General features: G+C 49.5%; 1 protein-coding gene across 1 annotated transcript in view; it reads right to left on the minus strand.

Moving 5' to 3' along the window:
• DOCK3 (dedicator of cytokinesis 3) overlaps window positions 1-22832 on the minus strand; it is a 558375-nt gene that overhangs the window by 13226 nt on the left and 522317 nt on the right. The window contains 12 exon segments of the mRNA XM_088022140.1: window positions 214-335; window positions 2506-2622; window positions 2745-2828; window positions 3459-3638; window positions 4098-4184; window positions 4326-4492; window positions 5466-5607; window positions 9292-9396; window positions 10719-10805; window positions 15655-15803; window positions 18231-18324; window positions 18838-18898. Coding sequence (XP_087878266.1) covers window positions 214-335; window positions 2506-2622; window positions 2745-2828; window positions 3459-3638; window positions 4098-4184; window positions 4326-4492; window positions 5466-5607; window positions 9292-9396; window positions 10719-10805; window positions 15655-15803; window positions 18231-18324; window positions 18838-18898 — 1395 coding nt within the window.

The raw sequence follows: 22832 nt of genomic DNA on the forward strand, positions 1-22832 counted from the left end.
GTGTTCTCACGGTACCATGCACACTCCTCTGTCAGCCCGGATAACTGGCTCTGAGCAAGGGTCCTGTGGCAGGAGCTGTGTGTTTGCTGTGTGCATGGGTGAGAGGGCATGTGAGCGAGTCCACACACCTACTATTTCAGACTTCCTGGCTCTGATCTTTGACATCCAGACTTACCTCTGTGGAGGGGACCCTCCCCAGCCCTAAGGCCGTACCTGTGCCGGTGGGTCATCTTGATGCTCTCAGGGCTCATGGGACTATGGGATGCTAGGACATTTCCCCGCGGGGTGCTGGTGCCTGAACATGCAGGACTTAGCTTGTCCAAACCGGGAAACTCCTGTTGAGAAATGAATGCCCCTTCATCAGAGTAAAGAATGACTAAGTAATTAACGGGTGAGAGGGAAGAGCAGGCTGGTGGTAAAAATGTCAGAGAGAGAATCCGATACTGTTGGCTGAGCCTGAACTGCTGACATTTTGGGCAGTGGCCCCTTCACGACTAAACACCCTCCTAACTGCACTGGAGTCTAGACCAGAGACCCAGAGGCCTGGGGTTGACCCCACTAAGAGGACACATCTGGAAGAGGCTGACGTTGCTCTGAGTTCACAGAAGTGTGTTACCAGGCATTCTCAGTACAGAATTAGTGGACTAAGAGCCAGAGAGGAAGAGGTGATCATCAGCTGTCAGTCAGTGGGCACCTCTTACATAAACTGGGTTTCTTGGATTGCTAAATGGCCCAGCTCTTAGTGACCTGGGTTAAGCTGCCTGTGACACAGTCTATGGGGGAGATAGGACCCCAAATCCTGATGTTAGTCGCTGAAAAATAGTATAGTTCTATTTTAGCATGATTACATTCTTATTAAGTAGATAGATATCTTTGCAGACAATTTTGAACCCAAACCCTCCTGGGTGACAGCACATTGGTCTGTGTCCCTGTCTGTGACTCTGGAGAAACAAAGCACAAGGTTTCTTCAATCCTTCACCATCTGTGGGCCCTAAGTCCTACTGGGGATGCTTCTGAGCTTGGCCTGAAGAAGCAACAGGTTTTCCAACCCCTTCTTCCAAAACATGCTGAAATGAAAAAGAAGGGTGAACTGGAGACGACACCTCCTCACTGCCCTAGAGACTTAGATGTACGCGGATGAGTATTTCTGGCCCAACAGCCTCGGAAGGTGGAGGACATCCCTTGCCCCAGTGGCCAGACTCTAGCCTGCTTAGTTTGCCTGTGGTGATGGGGAAGTTTGCATGCAGCAGAGACCAGCCAGGAACGAGAGGTGATGGAGTGCCCACCAGACTCTCCCCTTCTCTGCATATTTCACCCTGAAATACCGTGGGAGGATCATCACAGAAAGGGGGCATTCCAGGCCCTGTGGGCTTTCCTCTGGAGGATGTGCCCACTTGTCAAACTACGGACGAGCTCCTTTCTCTCTTCTTCCATTTCGTGCTATACCTCTACCTGTGCAGGAACGGCTGAGACCTGCCCTGGGAGCCCGAGATGACCAGAAGCTCCGGCATCAAGACCAAGGCAAGTCAACCCCAACAGGTCAGGGTCACTGAATCTGAGTGGTCCAGCCTCTCTCGGGCCAGCGCTCATCCCTGAAGAGGAACCCCTTGTCCTTGATGGCCTTGCCCCACACCGAACAGCCCTGCTTCCCTTGCCACAGGTAACGGGGTTCACGCCCCTTGAGATCTGGCAGCCAACCTGTTTAGCAGGTAAGTTTCTCTAGAAAACACTTGGAATCAGCCTCATGGTTGAAAATGGTGTGAGAGTATATAAACAGGGGGCTCCAGACCACTGAACCCTAGTCCTGGAATACAGGTCTCCTTTTGCTTGTGTGCATCAGTCCTTGGGCCAGACTCTGCCGTGGAGGCCAAAGGGTCAAGTCAGAGTCAGGGAGAACTTCTGGAGCTTGGGGCAGGCTCAGAACCCGGCTGAGCCCTCTAAGAGCAGCCAGTACAGAAATACTGCTCACCCCAGGCTTTGTCAGATGGGAGTCTGGGTCACCAGATGTGTTGGAGGAAGAGGGAGGGAAGGATGGAATGGAGACAGAGGGGAAGGTAAAGAGAAGGCGGAGGGAGCGGGGAGGAGAGGGCAAGTGGACGGTGAGAGAAAGAAGAGAAAGAGGGAGATGGGGAGAGAGGGCTGACTCAGGTTATGCCTTACCTCTGTAGGTTCTCAGGATGGAGAACATCTCCAAAGGGATGTCTACATGTGGGCCATATACTTTAGCTCTTTTTCTCCTCATATGAAAACCTCTCTTCACCAGCGCAGTACCTTGAGAAACATTCTTTGCCCTTGAATCTGACTCCTCCTCAGGGAGGGGAGTGAATGAGGGGATCCTGGGCATCCTTCCTCTGATAGAGCACTCACCTCTGCCTGCTGCCCCTCTGGTGGGAGCAGCTTTTCCTTTGCGCTCCCCGCCCCTCCCCCCTTCCTTTGGCTTGCTGCACTCTGCAGGAAATGCTAGCCGGTTCTACTGCAGCAGGGGCCCGGCAGGGGTCGGCTTACATGGTAGAGGCTGGCCCGCATCATCTGGAACTGATCAATCAGCTTCTTATGCAGAGGCCGCATCTCCGGGTGCACAAACTTCTCATGAACTGCCAGCCCGACTCCAAGGACATGGACCTATTAGGGTGACAGACAGGGCCACTCTGCAAGCCAGAGGGTAGCCCTTGAGAACTGCAGTCGTCCTGCGGTGCATAGCTTTTCCCTCCCGCTCACTGGCCTCTAAGCCCTGCAAGACATACCTGCTCCTGCATGAGCTCCTTGAGCTGGGTGATTTTCTCTGCGTCTCCCGGATGCTTGGTGATATAATCTTTATCAAAGAAGGCCTGTGAAAGGAAAGGCTACGTCAGGAAGACTCCTCCCAGGACTACTGCTTAGAGGGGGCCCAGGAAGCCTGAGTCTCAGGTGCCACTTGAAAGGCAGGTTCTGCCTCCTCACAGATACACCATCTCTAGCCAGGCCTGCTCCAACCTCCTGCAATCACAGGTGTGGATTTTGTGCCGAAGAAGGACTGAAGGTAGCCAAATAATCTAAGCCTGGATGCTGGTCCCAGTCCCTCAGGGAGCCTGGATGGCCTGGGTAGGGCAGGCAGGGCTGGTGGCCAGGGTGTGGGGCCAGTCTCTTAGCCACCCACAACTTGCTTCTCCTGCAGGGCTGGGCTCCAGGGCTCCTCCTGGAGGCCACTTACCACCTTCCATAATCAGAGGGATTACCCATCTGTTGGAGTTGAGGGAATAAAAAAGAAGAGAAGGTCCCATGGGAGAGCCCTGCCGCAGAAACGGGGAGTGGGAGGGAGCTTAAAGCCTCATCCAGGACCACACTCAGTCAGTGGAGGCACAGCTAGGAGAGGGCGAGTTGGGAAGGCTGCCCTAGGAGGCCGGAGTCTCAAGAAGAGCCTGAGAAGTGCCTTCCCAGCAAGGCTGCCTGTTGTGGGTCTGGCCCAGGGTCCCGCTCACCTCTTGGTAGCGTGCAATGCCCCCATTGACAGCTGCATCGATGACACCATTCAGGCACATGCTGAGCAGGTTGATGTTGCCGTGCACCTGTTTGTGTTGATACTGGCTGATCAGGGCCCGTAGCTCCTGGTTCTTATTCTCAACCACTTGGATGGCGTTCTCCAAAGGGCTCACCTCCACCTGAGGGCATACAGCACACGGTGTCGTCCCAGGCACAATGACAACCCCTCCCTCAGCACGGTCCCGAGAGTGGGGATCCAAGACCAGTGATGCTGATTCCCACCCTTGTTCCTGTGGACTTAAGACTCCCTGACCTCTTTTGAATTTTCTCTTCTGATCTGTAGGCACTCAGAAGCACAGTAAATAGTGAAGAGCACCTGTTCTGAAGTCAGAGAGCCCTGGCTTCCCAAACCTCAGGGAATAGCTTCCACATTTGTAAACTGGGAGATTAAAAGTATCTGCTGCCCAGGGGTGTTGTGAGGGTTAAAGGAGAGAAGGTGTACAAAGCCCCTGGCACAGGATTGGCCTGTGGCAACCTAGGCTAGGCAGGTGGCTGACGCTCGCTTTCTGTCTTCAGTCCTTAGAGAAAGGTCCCCAAAGCCAGGGCTGAAGATCAGCCCCATCTGAAACGTGTCTCACCAGTTCCCTCCTCTCCACTTCGAACCACCGAGAGATGCCGGGCAAACTGTGGGTGAGGGTCAATGTGGTGCGCTCGATCCACAGGCTCTGGAAGGAGGTACAGGCCAGTGAGCAATTTTTGCCACACCTGCCTGCCTGAAGGATGACACAGTGACGAGATCCTGAGAAAGTGGGGCTTGCCCCTTGCCTTATTACAAGTACCGCCCCAGCTTTCCTAGAGTTGTTCACCTTGAATTCATTCTCCTTGTCCTTGGGACCTTTGTGAAAAGGCCTGTCGTACCGGAACTTCCTCACATTGTTGACACGGTAGAAACTCTTGACGCGATCCGGGACCCTATCCATCTGCAGGACATCCACATAATCTGGGATGGGCGTCACCGCATAGATCTGCAAGTCTGGGCAGGAAGTGAAGGGAAAACCCAGACTTGCCAGAGAGATGGATCTGAGTACTGACTCCCGTCATCCGCTAAAGGAGAAATGAGCACCCCAGCCCCTATTCCCGAATGGTAGCACCAGCTGCATCTTGAGGTGCAGACGAGACCCAAGCACAGTTAGACCAAATTTCCCTATCTGCACCCTCTCCCTGCTCTAGCACAGCATCTCCTGAGCACTCAGCTAAGGTGAGATGTCAACAGCCAAGAAAGAAGGGAGAGGTGTCAGGAGAATGCAGGTGCCCACCCTGCAAGAGCAAGAAAGTTGTAAGAGCTGGGGCCTGCCCACTGTAGGTAAATTGTATTTCCTGCAGAACAATCTTTTAATAAAAATACTTTTGGGGGTCTTTGTGGAGAGATAACATGGGAGTCCACCTGCCCTCCCCTCTCTGGAACAAGCTTGTACAATCATGGTGACTGTCATGAGGTCTCCAAGGAAGCTGTGTGAGGGTGATGGGGGCAGGCTAGTGTTTGCTACCAGACTCCCAAGTGCCACTAAAACCACAGGCTCTCCCCATCCTTCCCCACCCCCAGGGCTGTACCTCAGTCTTCTTGACAAATAGGAGCAGAGCAGGGCACAGAGTGGTGGTTACCCCTGGGGCAAGAGTCCTGGTGGAACCCCAAATCAGCCTGTTGGGTGACTGCTCCTGGATGCCTAGGCAGGTCCTTCATAGGGCAAGGTGGGGACTAAGGTAATGGTAACAGCTAGCCTAGGGATAAAGATCCCCCCTAAAGCCCTGCTTCAGGCACTCCACGGCTAAGGGCATACCATGGCTGCCTCTGCTAAGTGTGGGTTCAGTGATGAGGACACACTCTGTTCAGGACTTATGGGTAACCTAGCCTGTAAGGCCAACAACACAGCAGGGGGCAGCTGACTGGGTGGACCTCACCTCCTAGGACCCCAACCCGCCTTCCCCCACAAAGCATCAAAAGATACACTGGGCGTCACACTGCAGGATGGCATCGTCGGGGTGGTTGGGATGCTGCATGGCAACGGCCTGTGGGAACTCGCTGAGCATCCTCTGCTGGAAGGCCTCCAGCCTCTCGTAGTCATGGCCCCGGCACACGTATTCTTTGTTCTGTCACAAACAAGACAGCCTGCTCTCTGCCTTGCCTCCAGCCCCCATCTCCACAGGGGTGTCAATAGCTACGCATGTAATAAGCATGTCCTAGGGCCCCCTGTGACAGTCATGGGTCACACAGCACTCAGTTCCTGCCCTAGGGGAAGTGATGATCCAGAAGGGAGAGGGACAGGAAAAGGGAGGCTTGCATTGTGATGTAGCAGCCTGGAGGCAGGACACAGGCTGTGGGGAGCTTGGAGGAGGGAGGGCACCTTACCCAGGAAGGGGTGCAAGGTGCAGAGTGGGATTTTAGAAGAAGCCATGCCTGAAGAGAGTCCTGAAAGGCCCACGTGGGTCAGCAACGAGGGAGGAGCGGCGAAGGGCACTCTGTGTGGGTACTGTGACAACCAGGGCAACAACAGCTTGGGCAGGAAAAGGGGCAGTGGGAGGAGGGTATGTGTGGAGAGCTAGTGGGAGGGTGAGGAAGATGCCTGCAGGCGTGTGCCAAGGAGTGATCGCTGGGGGTGCCACCACAGAAGTCCTAACAAGGGGGTGACTGGGTGCGTGCTTTTGAAGGACACTTTTATTAGCTGGGAGAAACAGTGTACATATTGCCCAGTGTCCAGTAGGTATTCAGTAATTATTTACTGCACTGGCAATACACTCCTTTGCAGTTGCATCAGCAGAACAAACTGACATCATCCTAACTACACATTTCTTAAAACCTTGTGTTACATCATATTTGGTTTGAGTTAGGTCTCAGGTTTTCTGCTAGCGGGCTGAGGTCAGGCACCCTCCACGCTGTTGCTCACCGACTTCACAGCTGGTCCCGAGTGAATGGAACACATGTCCAGACCTCTGGTGACATGTGTCTACCTGCCCAGCTGCCTAAGAGCCACTTTGACAAAGTGGCATCAGGGACTGGCAGCTGCCCCCTCCTGCCACCCGCTCCTGGCATGTCTTCAGAGGAAGAGAGACAGGTCCACAGGGCCAGCTGCACACTCACCGGTACATGGATGATCCCAGGCCAGGCTTCGGAGGACCTTAGATTATTTTGGAATAGGATTTCTGCCCCCTTTCCACTTCCCCTTTTACTATGGGAGAACTCAGCTAAGGCTGGGTCCCATGTCTGGATGGATCGGAATGAATAACAATACCAGAAGGGAAGTCAAGGCCGGGAGGAGCAGGACGGCCTCTCCAGTGGAACAGACCGATAGTCAAAGGACAAGAGACATTTCTAAGTCCCTTGCTTGATAAGCAGAACTGACAAAGAAAATTGTAAAGAATTGGTCTTTCATATCAACTCGCAAATGTACAGTCCTCACCAGTATCTGTTCATGGGTCAAATGAAGAGAAACAGAAAATCCCCCAAGAAGGGAGGGCTGGATGTTTTCCTGTCTCCATGCAGATGAGTAGATAATCACATTTGTGAAGCAAGGGAGGCAGATGGTCCAGAGAAACCAAGCTGACAGAGCTAAAGTAATAGATGGCCTATGTGTTCAAGGAAGGTGAGGAAATAGCCTAGCTTTCTGGGGGAGACCCAGCAGGAAGAAGGCACACAGCGCTGACCTTGAGGCTGGTTGTCGGTTTACAGTTTGCTTGTGTGAAAGCCCCAGCATCCTTACGTGAGACAGATCTGGCTGCCACTGCTTTGTACTTGGTCCTTGCCATCTACCAAGCAAATAGCTACCTCCACTGGGACTTATTCCATTTGCCACACATGAGCTGAGCAGCAGAGGGAAGAGAAGGCAGCATGTGGCTCTGCAAGGCAGATTTGTGTGCATGAAACACAGCTCCTAGGGACTGCCCCTTGTGTGGAGACGGGGTTGGACTGATGGGTGATACTTCCTAACACCCACTCTTATTCTTTCCTCCATTACCGGCACCTTTGAAACCCCATTTGCACATTCAGACTGTCTCTTGCAAGCATTGTTTGGATGGGCCAGAGGCAGGTCCCCTGCCAGGTCCTACTTGTCAGAAAGTGCTGAGTGCCCTGAGACACTGAGATGCCCTGTGACGTAAGCATGTGTGGTGGAAGCCAGGGCAAACCGTGACAGAGACCTCATCTCTGGCAGGGACAGAAATGAAGATACCAGGGCCTGATTTTGTAATATCCAAAGTAATGACGTTTTAGAGTAAAATCTGGTTTCTGATATACAAATTGTGGGGCTAAACAAGGAAAATAAAATGACAATAAAGCATAATTTGCAGACAAAATGAGAAAGAAATAAGTCACAAGGCCAGAATCATTAGTTTGTCTAAGGACTTCCTAGAGATACTTTTGGTTTCTGATTCTTGTGTGATTCCTTCTTTCCCTTCTGCTGACCTCTACTTCCACTGCTTTTGCATGATCTATGCTGGTGGGGGCAACAAAGAGGCCACTTCTGAAATGCCTGAGGTAGATGGTCCCTAGGGAGTGAACAAGTTCCCTGCTCCTGGGGAGACCCTCTCCCCATTTACATTCTGCTGCTAGAAATGGGCTACTGTGGAATGGAATTGGAGCCTTCCTGGGGGTCACAATTAGGCAGAGTGAGCTTGCTATCCCTGCCAGGATTACTAGTTCCTACAGAAGTCAATTTTCTTTTTAGCCTAGAATGTTTACTGCCTAGGAAATGTGCAAGTTGACTTGCTTTACATCTGAAATGTGGTTAGCCTGGACTCTGTTGCTAGCAGACTGTTTTTATTTTTTCTTTTTTTTTAAGGAGCCATTAAGGCCAACTGACCTGTGATGTGGTATCAAGCTCATCATCGCTCACTGGCTAAAGCAATCTTTCTGATAAAACAGGATCCCAAACATATTAAAGAGAGTCTATGAACATTCCCAGCTGCTTGTTGAGACTTATAGACACGGAACTTTAGTGACATATTGGGACTGGGGACAGTCAGAGCTAGTCTTAGGTCTCAACTGCAGCCCCAAGGCCCTTTCATCAGCACAGCTTCATTTAGGTCAGCTGAGCACAGTGAATCCCTCTGGGCTACAGCCTACAAGCCCAGGATGACTTCTCCTGGAGCCTCTGGCTTTTGCAGAATAAAGAGAATCACAACGTTCAACTGGTGTCTGTATATCTATGCTCAGTCTTTCCTTCGTTCTGTTGGTACCCCAGCTCAGCCTTCCAGGGAGTGATGGGGAGAAATGGCTGTCACCATCCTGGGCCAGAGAACTGGCTGCCTAGAAAAGGCTTTCCACAGCCAGATCCCATTTGGCAGCTCCCACAAATTTCTCTCAAATCAACAGTTTCTCCAGCTTGGTTGCATAGCCTACAGTGCAGCCAGGGGGAAGAGCCATCATCTTAAATGATGAACCCCAAGAGGTCAGCCTACTGTTGAGGTCAGGGCTGTACTGGTGTCCTATCTGCCTGAGAATAATCACAATGAAGGATTCCAGGCACTGAAACTTGAAGTTAGAAGGTTTCTAAACATACCTGTGGGACATTCTCAGACCCTGGTCATTTCCTGCAGGAATTTGATTTGGTAAGAAAATCACCGTCATATATCCCAGGTAGCTACAAAATAGTACAGCAGAGTAAAACAAAGTCTAAAGTTGGCAGTCAGTCCTGTTAAATAAAGCCAAATGCCTTTTGTGGACTAGTTAGTCCTTCAAAATGAGTATTCAGTAGAATAGGGAGAAAGGTTAAAAAAAAGCCGGTTATAAATGAATTATGTGTAAAATATAAGTTCTTGTGACTACCTGAATGGACTCACCCGAAGGAAGAAAGGAAACTTCCTGCCATAGAAGCCGACCCGAAAGAACTCAGGCTCCAGGCGTTGCTGCTCCATGATGTTGTCATAGTAGCTGGCCTCCATTTTCTGTGAATGAGAAAGGCAGTTGCCTTCAGGTTGGCCTGACTGCTAAGTGGTGTCCAAAGCAAGTTCTCCCAGGCCCAATAGACATCATCTTTTGGAAACAGAACATGGCAACACAGACCATGTAGAACGGAGTCCCTGGCCATGATCAGCCTCTCCCCAGGTTGCTGCCTGATGGAAGAGGAAACTCTCCTACCCAGTGGGTGGACCCAATCCCACACAGATCCAGGCTTCTTTGTCTTTCAGGGGCACACACTGAGCATGGACTCCTCCCACCCCTTTGGATTTCTGGTTTTGGTTGATACTCACTACACCAAGTGACTTCTGGCTGGTGTTACTTATAGGTGGCTAATAGCTATTCTCAGCACCGTTTTCCATCAGTCCAATTGCACTGCTCTTGTTCATCCATCATCTGACTAAAGAGGCTAATAATCACAGCGAGAAAGTCTCAGTTGCCAGGATCACTGGTACTGTTCCTCTTTAAGAGATTTTAAACTTTAAAAGTTGAACTAATATCCATGATGTCTGGTATTACCAAGGTCAGTACGTTTCTTAGTACTGGTTGGCTTGGCTTCACATTCAGAAAACTCACTGAATTTTGACTGGGAAGATAGCTCTAATACACTCAATCAAGCCAGCTTGCAGGGAGACAGTGGCCTTCAAAGACCAGTCAAGAAACTACTTCTAGAGAACCACATCTATTATGTAGACCCAAATCCCCACCTGGAGCAGGAAACATGGCAAGGAGGAGAGTGAGACTGCTTACTTCTCTTTGCTAATGAAGTTTGCAGCTACTATGACTCAGAACCCAGCACCAGCAACCAGAAAAGTTTGGTAGAGACCTCTGAAGTCTATGGGACATTTCAGTTACTTTTTGAATATTTAGCATGAAAGAAGGGAGTAAGAACAAGGTGCTTGAAAGTGACCACAAGCCAAAGCATGGAAAGATTTTATAAAGTTTTCAGATGAAGCATCCCTGAACAAAATCATTTAGGAAAAGCTTCTACATGAAATTGAGCTGCTACCTCCTCCTTGAACCTCCCATCTTATCCTGTATATGCTGCTTCTCCCTTCCCTGAGCACCAGTGGCTCTTGGGGGCTGGATCATACCATTGTTGGTCAGATGTGTGTTTTAGTTCCCCAGTGAGACTACAAGGGTCTTGGGGGCAGGAGCTGTGGCCTCCACTTCTCTGGTACTGTCCACAGCACTTAAACCAGGGCTAGGCCCACAGTGAATGCTCACTCAGAGCTCACTCAGAAAGTGATGCCAGGGAAGTGTCAGCACCTCCAGTCAGGGTGGGGGTAGGGGAAGGGGCAAAGCTCACCCGAATCCAGCTGAGGCTCTGATAATCGTAGAGGCTCTCGTACTGACACGCCAGCTCCCTGCACAATGGGATCCCAAACTCCCAGCTCTGTGTCAGAAGGAAAGACAAGGCTTCAGCACCTCAGGCATCCTCAGAACAGCCCCAGCTCATAAGGAACACATCAGAGGGCACAACCAAAAGCCCCCTGCAGCTCATCTGTCACAAAGAACATCCGCTCAAGATGAATCTGCGGAACACAACACACGGTGCTGTGGCTTTCTAGCTCACGGTGGAGCTTTCTCTCCACCTCCAAGAGGCCTTTCCCTGATTACCTCATCAAGGACAGGAACTTCTCCACCCATTCTCTGCTTCATTACTCTCCAGTTATCTTAAAAAAGTATTTACTTTTCTGTTGTATGAGTCTCGATTAGATGATAAACTACATGAAGGCAGGAACCCCGTTTATTTACTTGATCCTCAGAGCCCAGAGCAGTGCCAGGCACGAGCAGGTACTCAATAAAGATTTATTTAGTAAGTTGATGAAGGTAACAATGACTTTTATTATTTTTTAAGTCTTTATTGAAATCCCAGTTAGTTAACATACAACGTAATATTAGATTCTGGTGTACGATATAGTGATTCAGCACTTCATAGAACACCCAGTGCTCCTCACAGCACGTGCCCTCTTTAATCCCCATCACCTGTCTCACGGCTCTCCCGCCCCTCTCCCCTCTGGTAACCATCAGCTGGTACTCTAGAATTAAGAGTCTGTTTCTTGGTTTGTCTCTTTTCTTCCCTTTAATCATTTGCTTTGTTTCTTAAATTCCACATATAAGTGAAATCATTTGGTATTTGTCTTTCTTTGAATGATTTATTTTGCTTAGCATGATACCCTCTAGCTCCATCCATGTTGTTGCATATGGCAAGATTTCATTCTTTTTGATGGCTGAGTAATATTCCACTGGGTATATATACCACCTTGTCTTTATCCATTCATCATCTATCAGTGGAAACAATGACTTTTAAATTAAGATTACTGAAGCTCAGAAACAAGTATGGAAGCCAAGCAGGAAGCGGCTATCCAAGCGCTTAGTAGTAGGCCTGACAATTTCCTTTTAGAAATATTCCAGTCTTAAAGAAGGCTTCAAATGATCCTTGCCTAGTCAGGTACCAGGCTGCCTCTGTGGTGTGGCTCCTGTTATGGTGACAGGCCCACATAACAGGCGCCTGAGGAGGGCTTAAGGGGCCTTCACTGAGGGCCAGACTGCCTATTTCCTCTGCTTTTTAATATAGTGCTTTCTTTGTTTTGTTAGATTGGGAATCATTGGTTTACTTGATATTTCAGCTAGGCTCTTCTCCCAATTTCTAAATGCTAATTAAAATTTTTTATTATAAGACATTTTAAGCATATAGAAAAATAGAAGAATGAACCCCTAGGTACTCATTACCCAGCCTCAACAATGACCAGCTCATCGCTAGTCTTGTATCATTTATACCCCAACTACTTATTGCCCCCCAGAGTTTTTGAAGCAAATCTCAGACATCATATAATTTCACCCAGTCATACTTCAATATGAATGTTTAAATAATAAGAACTATATTTAAAAAATAATATTTGAAATAGCATCAGGGAGAAGGACAACTCTGTCATTTGGGATTGTGTTTCTCAAAAAGAGCATATTATTTTTATCCTTTGAAAGAATTAATGCCATATGGATTCAAACTGCAGGACCAATTAAAAATATTAAAACAAATCAAAGGGAATTTTTAAATAGACTCTGGCTCCCTGAGTTAATACAGTGCCTCTGACTTAGGGGGCTAGAAAATCTCTTACACCCCCAATACTGCATCTTTCAAGGGGGACAGGTCAGCCCTCTTTCTGGCTCCAAGTGCCACTTGGGCAGGTGTCAGCCAAGTACCCACGACAGGGTCGGCCTGGCAGACAGTTCCATAGGGGCTGGCCAAGCAGCTGAGCTGTGCACAGACTTCTGGCCAACTTGCCAAGAGCGCCCCGTGGGGAACTGCTCATTTAGGTGATGAGGGCCCCACGTGGGGCTAAAGGCACTCGGTCTGCTGACAGTAGCTCCAGGTAAAGCAGGTCTTCTCCCCTACTGGGATCAATGCTCATCTGCCTTCCTGGCATTTCTGCCCTAATTTGTGCAATTTGCCCTCCTGCTCCAAGCCCTCCTCTCACCTACCCCCCAATTATGTTTAGAGTGAGCTAGGACCAAGAGTTTGAAGACCCTCTGTCAGCCTTAAGGGACTGGGCTGGAACCTGGTGGGTCTGGTGGGTCTGGCAGCTTTGAGAGCTGCCTCTCAACACAGGGAAGAAATGTGCTGCATGTATACCGCATCCCCGCTATAGCTTTTCTCTTGGTCTCCTTCCTTCCGGCAGGAGGCAAAGCCAACTCTAAAACTCCTTACTAATGTCTGAAATCCAGTTATTTCCACCAGCTCTGACAGATGTATGCTTTTACACTTCCTTGTGGCCCCTCTGACAGGGACAGCACACACGTTACATTGATATGTAATACAATACAGGCTCATTATAATCAAACTGGAAAGGAAGGCAAAGGCCTGTGACTCCGGAATGGTGGTCCTTGTACTTCTTTTTACACACAGCCTATTAGAAGCAAGAGATTCATCATTCCTTCAGAGGAGCATAGGCAAGAGTAACCCTCAGTCAGGAGAGCCCAAGCCCAGCTCCACAGAGAAGGCTGCTGCAGTACCAATGGTCTATATGCCAGATAAGCAGGGGTCAGAGGCCTTTGTCCAGCTTCCCTTCCTGTTTGCTCCCTCTGCCCTGTGATGGCTGACCAATTTCCATCTTCACACCTCTCCTTCTTTCTTTCAACTGCCGCTCTGCTAGACCTTGTCTGGCCTGGGAGTGCTGACCCTCTGTGGACTGGAGCCCAGTCCAGCTTGGGGCAGACTCCCAGGTTAACCACCTTACCACCGGAGAGAATGGCCCTGGGCTAGACTATGACCAGGATTTGAACTTCTGACTCCATCCTTCTGGGTGCTCATGAAATAAACATGGGACCACAGGATGTTGGGTTGTTTGTACTAGGCAGATAACAGAGGCTGGAGTGTGTGTAAGAAAAGCGGAGAGCCTGCCTCGTGAGGCAGGGTGTGCTGGCAGTCTGAGGGCTAAAACCCCTTTACCTGTCCTTCCCCACAGTCTTCTTTTCTGCCCTCCTCCTGTTGCCAAGGTAGCTTTTCTCCTGGCACCAAGAACCCTACAGGAACACTTTTTCTGCAACAGCCAGGTTTTGCATTTTTGGAGTCAATAAAAAAAAAACCTTGAAGGATTTCAAGAACTGGTTAGCCTTATCCACTGGTTCTATTAGGTACTGAGGAACAGAAACACAGAAACTGGACCTTCTGTATGAACCCAAGAGGATGAATCTGATAAATACCTCTTTGAGGATGAGCTTATGAAAGGGCTCACTGAGTGGTCTGCACTCAGCACAGAACCTGTTCCCCCAGGAACTCATAGCAAAAACAGGGTGGCTAGAAGAAGTGGGAGAGCCTCAAGAAGGTGGCCTCTGGAGCCTCTGGTCCTTCCCCCTGTCCTGCTCATCTACAATACTCGGGCAGGGTTTGCATTTTGATTCTCTTGTCTATACTAAGCCATAAATGTCCTTTTCTAAACACTAGTGTTTAGTTAGTGTGGAGTGAAGCGGGGAACCAAACCATTGTCCTACTGGTAGGCTCCATCAGATTGGGTTAACTCTCCACTCTGTGCTCCATGCCCACGGAAAGAAAAGAGAACTACTATACTAAAAGCACGCAGGCACACTCACACCGTGCTCATGCCTCTCCCTCTCAGCTGGCAGGGCTTGCTGGGCATGTTGGTAGATGGCAGCTCCGGGTGGGCTGGATGCCAGAAAGGCAGGCCTGGAAGTGTACTGGTGTGGGGCCCTAAATCTAGCCCTGGACCGGCAAGGAGAGGAGGCTTCGGGATGGCACTGTGGCTCTGTCACAGGTGGCTGCCCAAGCGCTGAGCATGGGCCTCCTTTCTGGGCTAGGTTACCCGAGAGCTCCTAAGGGTTTGGAAAGGTTCCTGCATGGGTGAATGCTTTCGACAAAGATTTCTCCTATGTTATATAAAACTGATGGATATTTTCTGATTTATGGGCAAAAGCCATTAATGTTTAAAGCTTTCTTTTTAATGATGAAAAAATTCATTAAAAAAACCCCAATTTCCATTCAAGTTAGGGGTTCAGCCACAACAGTTCCCTGAGTGATCCAAATTCAGCTTTTTAAAGCACACTCAAAGCTGAATAATGAGCAAACAGCATCAAAAGATCACACAACCAGCCTTTCCAGTACATGGCCGCAGCCAACAGTAGGTGGTCAGAGGGTCCCACAAGGAGCCCTCTGGGAGATGGGAGCAGGACGGCTGGCAAGTCCCCGGGAGGTCTAAACTGAGGCTGACGGTGCCTGCCAATCCCCCAGAGTCGAGCTCGATGGACAAGAACCCCAAGGAGACAAGTCCAGTCTGTGCTGTGAGGGAGGGAAATCCAAGATAACATGTACCAGGAAGAGGCAGGACAGGCCTCCTTTGACTAAGGTTAAAATCCACTCATTTTTACAGCTTATATTTTCTACAGCAGATTAGAAAGCTACTCAGTTCTTGAAGTAAATCTAATAAATGTAAGTGGGGGCCCAGAAGCCCCTGCTGTAGGAGCATTAGCATGTGCCAAGCTGCTCTGTGGGATTGTCTCTGACACCTTCAATCTGGAATTGGCTTCCAAGCCACAGAATTAAACTGTATGTTTTTTTTCCCAGAGAAAAATCACGCTGCCTCCAAAGCTAATGCACACACATGGGCATCCACCCACTCACCGCCCCACACACCACCCTCTTAGCTTCTGCCTGTCCCTACAGTGTTGAGATGCCACACATTACAGCAGAAACTGAAGAGCTGAAAGGCCTGCCTAATGACACCCACCTTGCCTTTGTTGAAGTAGTGGATGATCTTGCGGCACAGTCCCTCTTTCCGCTGCCACTCTGTCTGGGATGGGTAGTGGAGAAATTCCCGCAGCGGCCGTTCCTCCCACTGCAGCAGCTCACAGTAGAGGAGCAGAGTGAATGCGGCCTCTGTGGGGACAGGAAATATGGAGGTCCAGGGGCTTCTCCTCAGGGATCCAGGAGTAGCCTGGTGCCAGGGGACCAGGCAAAGCACCATGCTAGGGCAGGGCATGTACAGCCCATGTCAGGGACACTGGATACCAAAGGTAAGATAGAGGGGCTGCCCATAGCCTTAAGGGGCCTAAGATCCTGGTAGACACCTTCCTCCCATAGCCTGAGCACTGATCCTGGGCTCCAGAAAAAGTATGGCCCAGTGACCTGAGTTTGTGCACAGGCTGCCTTGCTTTGGGAGACACTGACATGTCAGAGAGTTCTTGGGTTCCTTTTTGGTCACTGACTACAGCTTCCTTTCCAACCTTCTCAGAATGGCTCTTATGGGTAGGCACTGACCAAGGCTGACCCTAAACCAGCCCCATGCCTCCAGCACCATTTTCTGACCTCAGCATGGCCCTCATCTCTACTATTTCTGAAAGGACCAGAGAGGAGTGTAAATGGTGGTAACTGTGTGATGGGCTTGCCCCCAGAAGCTCTGTTCCTGGAGGAGCTTAAAGTTGATGCTGGACCCAGGGCAGAGGACCAGTGACACCTTACCCTATACGTGGAACTGTTGGAGACAGTTATATAAAACAACAGCAACTAAATACTATGGGTCTCTAAATTCGAAGGCATGTGTCACACCGAATTACAACCACTGCTCTTTCCTCTCCTATTTGCTCATTCTTAGTAGGCATCTCCTACTGGCAAGGTCATTAGCTCTAGCTTCTGCCTGCCCTTCCAGGCCGTACTCCAGTCCACTCCCCGTGACTGTGAAGAATCCCATTTCTAACTATTCCGTAACCCACTTCCAGTTTTAGCCAAATACACCTGCCTGCAGCCACTCTCCAGGCTCCTCATTGTTGCCTTTCCACCTGTGCTCCGGCCACTGGGCCCTCCTGCCCAGGGATGCACATGCCTCTTTACTGGACCTGGACGAGGAGTCCTTTCTTTCTGGGGACAAGACCCTGAGGCACTCAAGGCCTCCCTTTGGAACTCAGGAAACCAGAAGAAATCTTCTTCTTTCCTGATTATATCTTTTTCAGATGTTATTCCTGAGGCCACCAGAGACATGGCTCAGCACCCTCTCTCTGTCCAAATCCCTGACCCAGCCTCTCAGTCATGTTCCAGTCCTCGAGGAGTTTAGTAAAAGCCTCTATAGTACATGAAATTTATCAGTCTATTACTTCACCACTTTCTCAGAGAGTTGCTGGAATCATGGGTGGAAGTAGACACTGAAAATGGCAGATTCAGCCCAGTCATTTCAGATTTTCATTCTTGCCAACCTGTGTGGTCAGGAAAGGTGGTATCTTTGCCAAACAATCTCTTACATCTCGAGATAAGGAAGGATTCTGTGTTTCTACAGATCCATCTAATTCTAGTCATGTTGATGGACAAGAATAGCTTGAATTTCCTGGTTTGTCACACAAATTCAAGTCTTATGGCTCAAGAGCTAGGCTGCAGTGGCTGGTCACCACAGTGAAGAAGGTGACTATTTTGGGGGAACTATTGCGCAAGGTGATGAGGCAGGAGACACATGCATGCATATACCCTCCTGACTCAGAGTAGTGCTCAGTAAACAGTGGGACAGGCAGGCTGAAATGCTTTTCAATTTGTTCTATTAGAAAAGGCCTTGGGGCGCCTGGGTGGCTGTTGGTTGTTAAGTGTCTGACTCTTGATTTTGGCTCAGGTCATGATCTCAGGGTCGTGAGATTGAGCCCCATGTTGGGCTCTGCACTCAGCAGGGAGTCTGCTTAAGATTCTCTCTCTCCCTCTGCCCATCCCCCTCAAAAAAAAAAAAAAAAAAAGAACAGGCTTTGTATGGATTAAATTGTAGACACAATGAAAGGATCCCCGTCTGGCCTGTCAGAAAGCCAGATGAACATTCTCTGTACTCTCCACTGGGAGCTCAAAGTGGGGCTGCTGTGCAGTTGCAGGGGGAGGAGCCTCGATGGCAAGGCAGTTCTGCCAGTGAGTTCTGGAAGTCCCAGGGTTAGGTGGATATTTTTGTGTTGTGGCCTCCATAGCTCTGGCTGTGGAGGTCTTCAGGAAGGCTCTGCTCATGGAGAGCGACATTGAACTCAGGATGCTCTGAACCTAGTACATCAGAATTTGGAGGTTACCCTTGAGGCCTCAGAGTTGGTGGATAGGAGGCAAGGAGAGAACAGAACGGCCTCAGACAGCAGAGGACATGGCGTGACGGCACAAGGGGAATTTCTGCCTGCCTTTTCTCCACCACATGTTAGAAAGAGTTGAGGGAAAGGAGTGAGGTGAGGGCGCCGCACAGGCCACACCACTCTGCTAAGGTCTGGCAGGCACCAGCTCAGAGCCTTCTTCTGCCAGCTGTGCATCCCTGTCCAGTCTGTCCTCAGGGGGAGGCATGGCTGTACCCCTTACACTCACCTGTGTAGTTTTCAGCCTGCAGATGCATATCACAAAGCTTATGGATGTAGCGGATATACATCTCTTCTTTGTTAATCTCAGATTTGTAAAAATTCTGTAAGAGAGAAGGAAATACACATCAAGATGAGAGAGGCTTCCACCTGTAGTGGCCATACCTGAGCTCCAGGCAGCTGGCCGAAGCCCTGGGTGCGCTGGGCAGGAGAAGGAGGGCAGGCGTGGAGGCACCCGGCACCAGAAAGAGAAAGGACTGGCCAGAAGGCACACCTGCTCCCCAGGTGTGGTGGGGCCAGTGGCAGATCTGTGGGTGTCCTAAGTAGTGAGAAAGAGGCAGAGTGCCAAGGCAGATTGGGAATTAGGTATGTCAGGGTTGACTGGACCTTGCCAAGAGGCCAGGGTGGAGTTCTGTCCAAAGAGAAGCTCATGTCGTTCCTTTCCCAAGTGGGAATGTGACTGATGAGGTGCAGGTCTCCAAGATACCAGTGACAGAGCTGATATCCTGACTCAAACCCTTAGGCTAACAGCCACTGTAGAAGGGCCAAGGCCAGCACCATGTAGGACAGAAACCATTCCACTGGGCAGATAGGAGGAAGGGCCCGTGTCCTCTCACCATCAAGTTAACAGTGCAGCCGATCTTCTTATTCTCTGTTTCCTCTCCTTTCATGCAGTCCCTGGATGGGAGAACACAAATGAATGTCCCATGGCATGAAGTGCTGCCTCTGGGACAAAGCATAGAACTCCAGGGTCACGGAGGCATTAGTATGACTAAACCCGAAATTAGGATGCTCTCCAACAGAAAATGCTTCCACAGATGGGGACTGTACAGGGAGCTCCCTCTGAGCTTTGGAACCACTTCTAGGGTTCAAAGATCTCTGTTCAACTGGTGGCAGAGTGTAGAGCCCAGATCGTTCTTTAGGGCATAAAGTGGCACCGACCAATATCCTCAGCACAGAAGAGCATATCAGTAAAGGAGAATGTTGAATCCCCAAGTCCTCAGAAGGAGAGGCACATATCCTTCCCTTTGTAGGATAATGTTCAGTAAAGGAGAATGTTGAATCCCCAAGTCCTCAGAAGGAGGCACATATCCTTCCCTTTGTAGGATAATGTTCAACAGAAGCCAAGATGCTCCACTCCAGGGACCTAGATTCAGGACCCTGTGACTATAGCAACCACGGTGTGGTCGTCATGTTCACTGCCTCATTGGCTTTTCTCCCTATGCTGTCCTTCCTGTGCACTAGCGGGAAGCACACGTTTGAAGTTTCTTTCTGACTTAGGGGTAGCTTCAGCCAGGGCTGGGGCCATGTTCACGCTAAGCTGAGCAGGGCAGGATTGGGTGTAGGAGGGATCAGGGCTGGCCTGTGAGACACAGGACAATGGAAACACTGAGGATGGATCCTTCCCTAGGGGGAGAGAGGTCAAAACTAAGCTCCTCTGGAAGGAACAGAGGCTTGGCACAAAGAGACAGAGGAGAAGGAGAACCAGATTGGTGAATCGGGCAAGAAGCCTCTTGTACGCACAGAGTCCCATCTGCCTGTTGTGCTTCCTTCTGTGGAACCCCTTACTGCTCTAGTATATAGATACAGTTCCTTGTGCAGCCGTGGGTTAGGGAGAGGCTGCATAAGCGGGTTTATGGAGCACTAAGATCAGGCGGAGAGAGAGTGTCTTGGCTTTCCTCCGTTGACAGGCATGGGGCTCACTGAGGAACATCACAGCTGGGAGTCAGGAGCCCTAGTCCAAGTCACTGAAGCTCTGGGTGATCATTTGACAAACTCAGTTATCCCCACCTCCCCAGCTGTAATCCAACTCCCAGAGGGATGACTTCTTTGAAAGAAAGGAATACTGAAAAATCTCACAACTCTCATGGTATTCTGCAAAGTCAAGTGGCTTTCCTATTATGGAGGGCTACTATCAGAGTTGGCAGCAATGTGGGATTTGGAACCAAGGTCCTCCTTGTTGGGTTCCCTATCAGTCATAGGCATTTGGTTCCTTTGTAGCCAGACATGGGGGTCCTGCACATGCCACTGCAGAGTCTGTCGTTTGGAGCTAGCAGGGACAGGAAAATGCTGTGACTTTTCAAGCGGAGGGCCAGATGGTCAACTTGTTACAAGCAACACACAAAGTGGCAGGAGGCATCTGTCTCTCCAATAAGTTGGCCCCAGAGAGGGCAGTGAGATCTCAACTAGCTACTTTGGCATTAAATGGTTTGTTTTTTCCTAGAAAGCATCTGAAACACTTACCAGGCATCACCTTCTGTTTGGCCATAACTAGAACTTTACTGCCAAGTCAATTAAACAGAAAAGCACTGGCCTCAACCTGTTGATACCAGGGGCATTCCCTACACACCTTTGTGCACTATGACCACCTCTCCCATGTACTGCTAAACAACCGACTCTTCTCTTCTGTGTGGCTACTCAACAGAGAGGACACCTTTTAAAGCTTCTAACTTGGGTGCAGCCATTGCTCTTCTGCACTCCTTCTCTGGAGGATGAATAGGGAAGAATCTCCTAAGGAGGCTTCTGAAGCAACTGGCTGTGAGCATTGTGCTGGTGCTGACCCAGACCAGGGCGAGGGCAGCCCTTAGTGAGACTGGAGAGGCCTGAGAAAGGAAGGCTCCATAACCTCCAGTTCCTCTTCTAGGTGGAGGGTTCCACTTAAATCCCCAAGGGCTTGGCAACTCTAGCTCTGTCCCTGCATGTTCCAGGACACTAAGAACCACTCCCCTCACCCCCGAACCCCAGGGGCTCTGCTTCCTCACCCGGGAAATACAGAAGCCACCAGTGAGCATCTTTATAACTGACATAGAGTATCATTCACACAAAAGCTGAAAACATTAGTTGAAGAGGTACTCAGAGGAGGTTCATGCTAGTCTAAAACTGAGTCTTACACTCTAGGTTCAGCTCATTCTGGAGTAAACCTATTAATTATTTGCATAATCAATGTGTATATATTTAACTGTCAACAACTATTTTCTTAGTAGGTTCTTGATGAACTAAACTGCACTGGGGTTGAAGAGACTTCTTGGTTCCTGCATGGTCTTCCCATCAATCAGTATGTCCTATATACGTGCCAGAGGACCATCAAGACTTCCTTCAGGGCACCAGGGAGATAAGGACAAGGTCCCTGTCCTCAGGGAGCCACTCTCTTCAATTGAATGAGTCAGAAAGGTGAGGAAGGATCATCATCCAAGGTGACCGATGCTTTGAAAGAAGTATGTGCAAAGATCCAGGTAAGCTCCTATTTGGGAAAGCCTCCTTGATGGGGCCTGGTAGGAAGGCCCCTCTTGGGAGGACACAACATGTAGAGAAGCCTGAAGAGAAGGATGTGAGTGGTAACAACATGGATGAGGGGATAGGGCATGGCTCTTGAGTCAGATGTGGGTTCAGATCCTAGCAATGGCATTCCCTACCAATGGTGTTTCTTCACTGATATAAACAAGGATAACCCTTCAGGGCTGCATATGGAATTAGAGACAATGTTTGTAAAGCACAGAGCACGTGGTACATTTTTAATAGATAAGAGCCATCATAAGCATTGAGGTGTTTCCTTTCGTGTTAACAAGGAGCAATGCTAGGAGGTTAGGGTGTGCAATGGCTAGTGGGGACTGTCAGGGGACAGGGCTGGAGAAGTGGGCAAAGCCCAGTTTATGAAGGGGCTTTGATGCCATGTGAAAGAGTATGAACTTTGTTTTTCAGGAACCATTCTTGAGACAAGAAATAGAAGAGAATGAGATTGATTTTGGCCATGAGTTTGAGTTGTTTGTACAAGGTAGGTACAAAAATCAAACAGGCAGCTAGAACTAGGAGAAGAAATTAATTTCAGCTCTTTCTGGTAGGCCACAGTGAATAGAGCTGACCTTTAGTAAACATTTCAGTGAGGGGGAAGTTATAAAATTTTGTCCACCCTTCTTCCCTGTCTGATGGTAGGTGCAGAAAAGGCTGGGGATGTGGCATGAGCAAAGGAGTTCACTATTCTAAAAGGGGTCCCCAAAAGGCCACTTGTAACCTCATAAGGCTCAGGAAAAATGGGTTGAAACTCACACACGCACAACTGTGCTACAGGAAGAGGGGATGCTTGAGACGTCAGCCCATTTCTCGAAATTCCATTCCCATGCCTGGCTAGTGCACAGGACACCTGAGTCTTCTTTGCAAAGCACAAGTCTTGGCATAGCAGGACCCTTTATACAGCAGCAGCCAGAGGTGGCCTAAACTCCCTCATTTCCTGCTACATAGGTGCGCTCTCTTGGCATGTGCACATCTTGTAGCACAGAGGAGACAACTATTGCTTGGCCATGGGTTCCCTCTGTCATTCTTCCTCATTCCCTATCACCTTCCTCTAGGCTCCTAAAAGGTACCCTTACCCACCACATGAACTCTGCTGAGAGAATAAGCCTGCAATAGGGGCTTTGCTCCCACTTCTGGAGTAATTAAAAAGCCATGATATGACAGAAGGCAAGACTTCATGGAAAAACTAATTTTACATGAACTCTCAGACTGAACACAGCATAAAGATCTCTGAGCTCCCAGTCTGCTTCCTCTAATCTATTCATGACCAGGACCAAGGGACAGAAATAAATAGACTTCAGGCAAAGAATAGAGGCATGGAAAA

Source organism: Eumetopias jubatus, unplaced genomic scaffold (genome assembly GCF_037043125.1).
Source record: "Eumetopias jubatus isolate StellerSeaLion01/CBP00866 unplaced genomic scaffold, mEumJub1_p1.0 scaffold_1, whole genome shotgun sequence".
Taxonomy (NCBI): domain Eukaryota; kingdom Metazoa; phylum Chordata; class Mammalia; order Carnivora; family Otariidae; genus Eumetopias; species Eumetopias jubatus.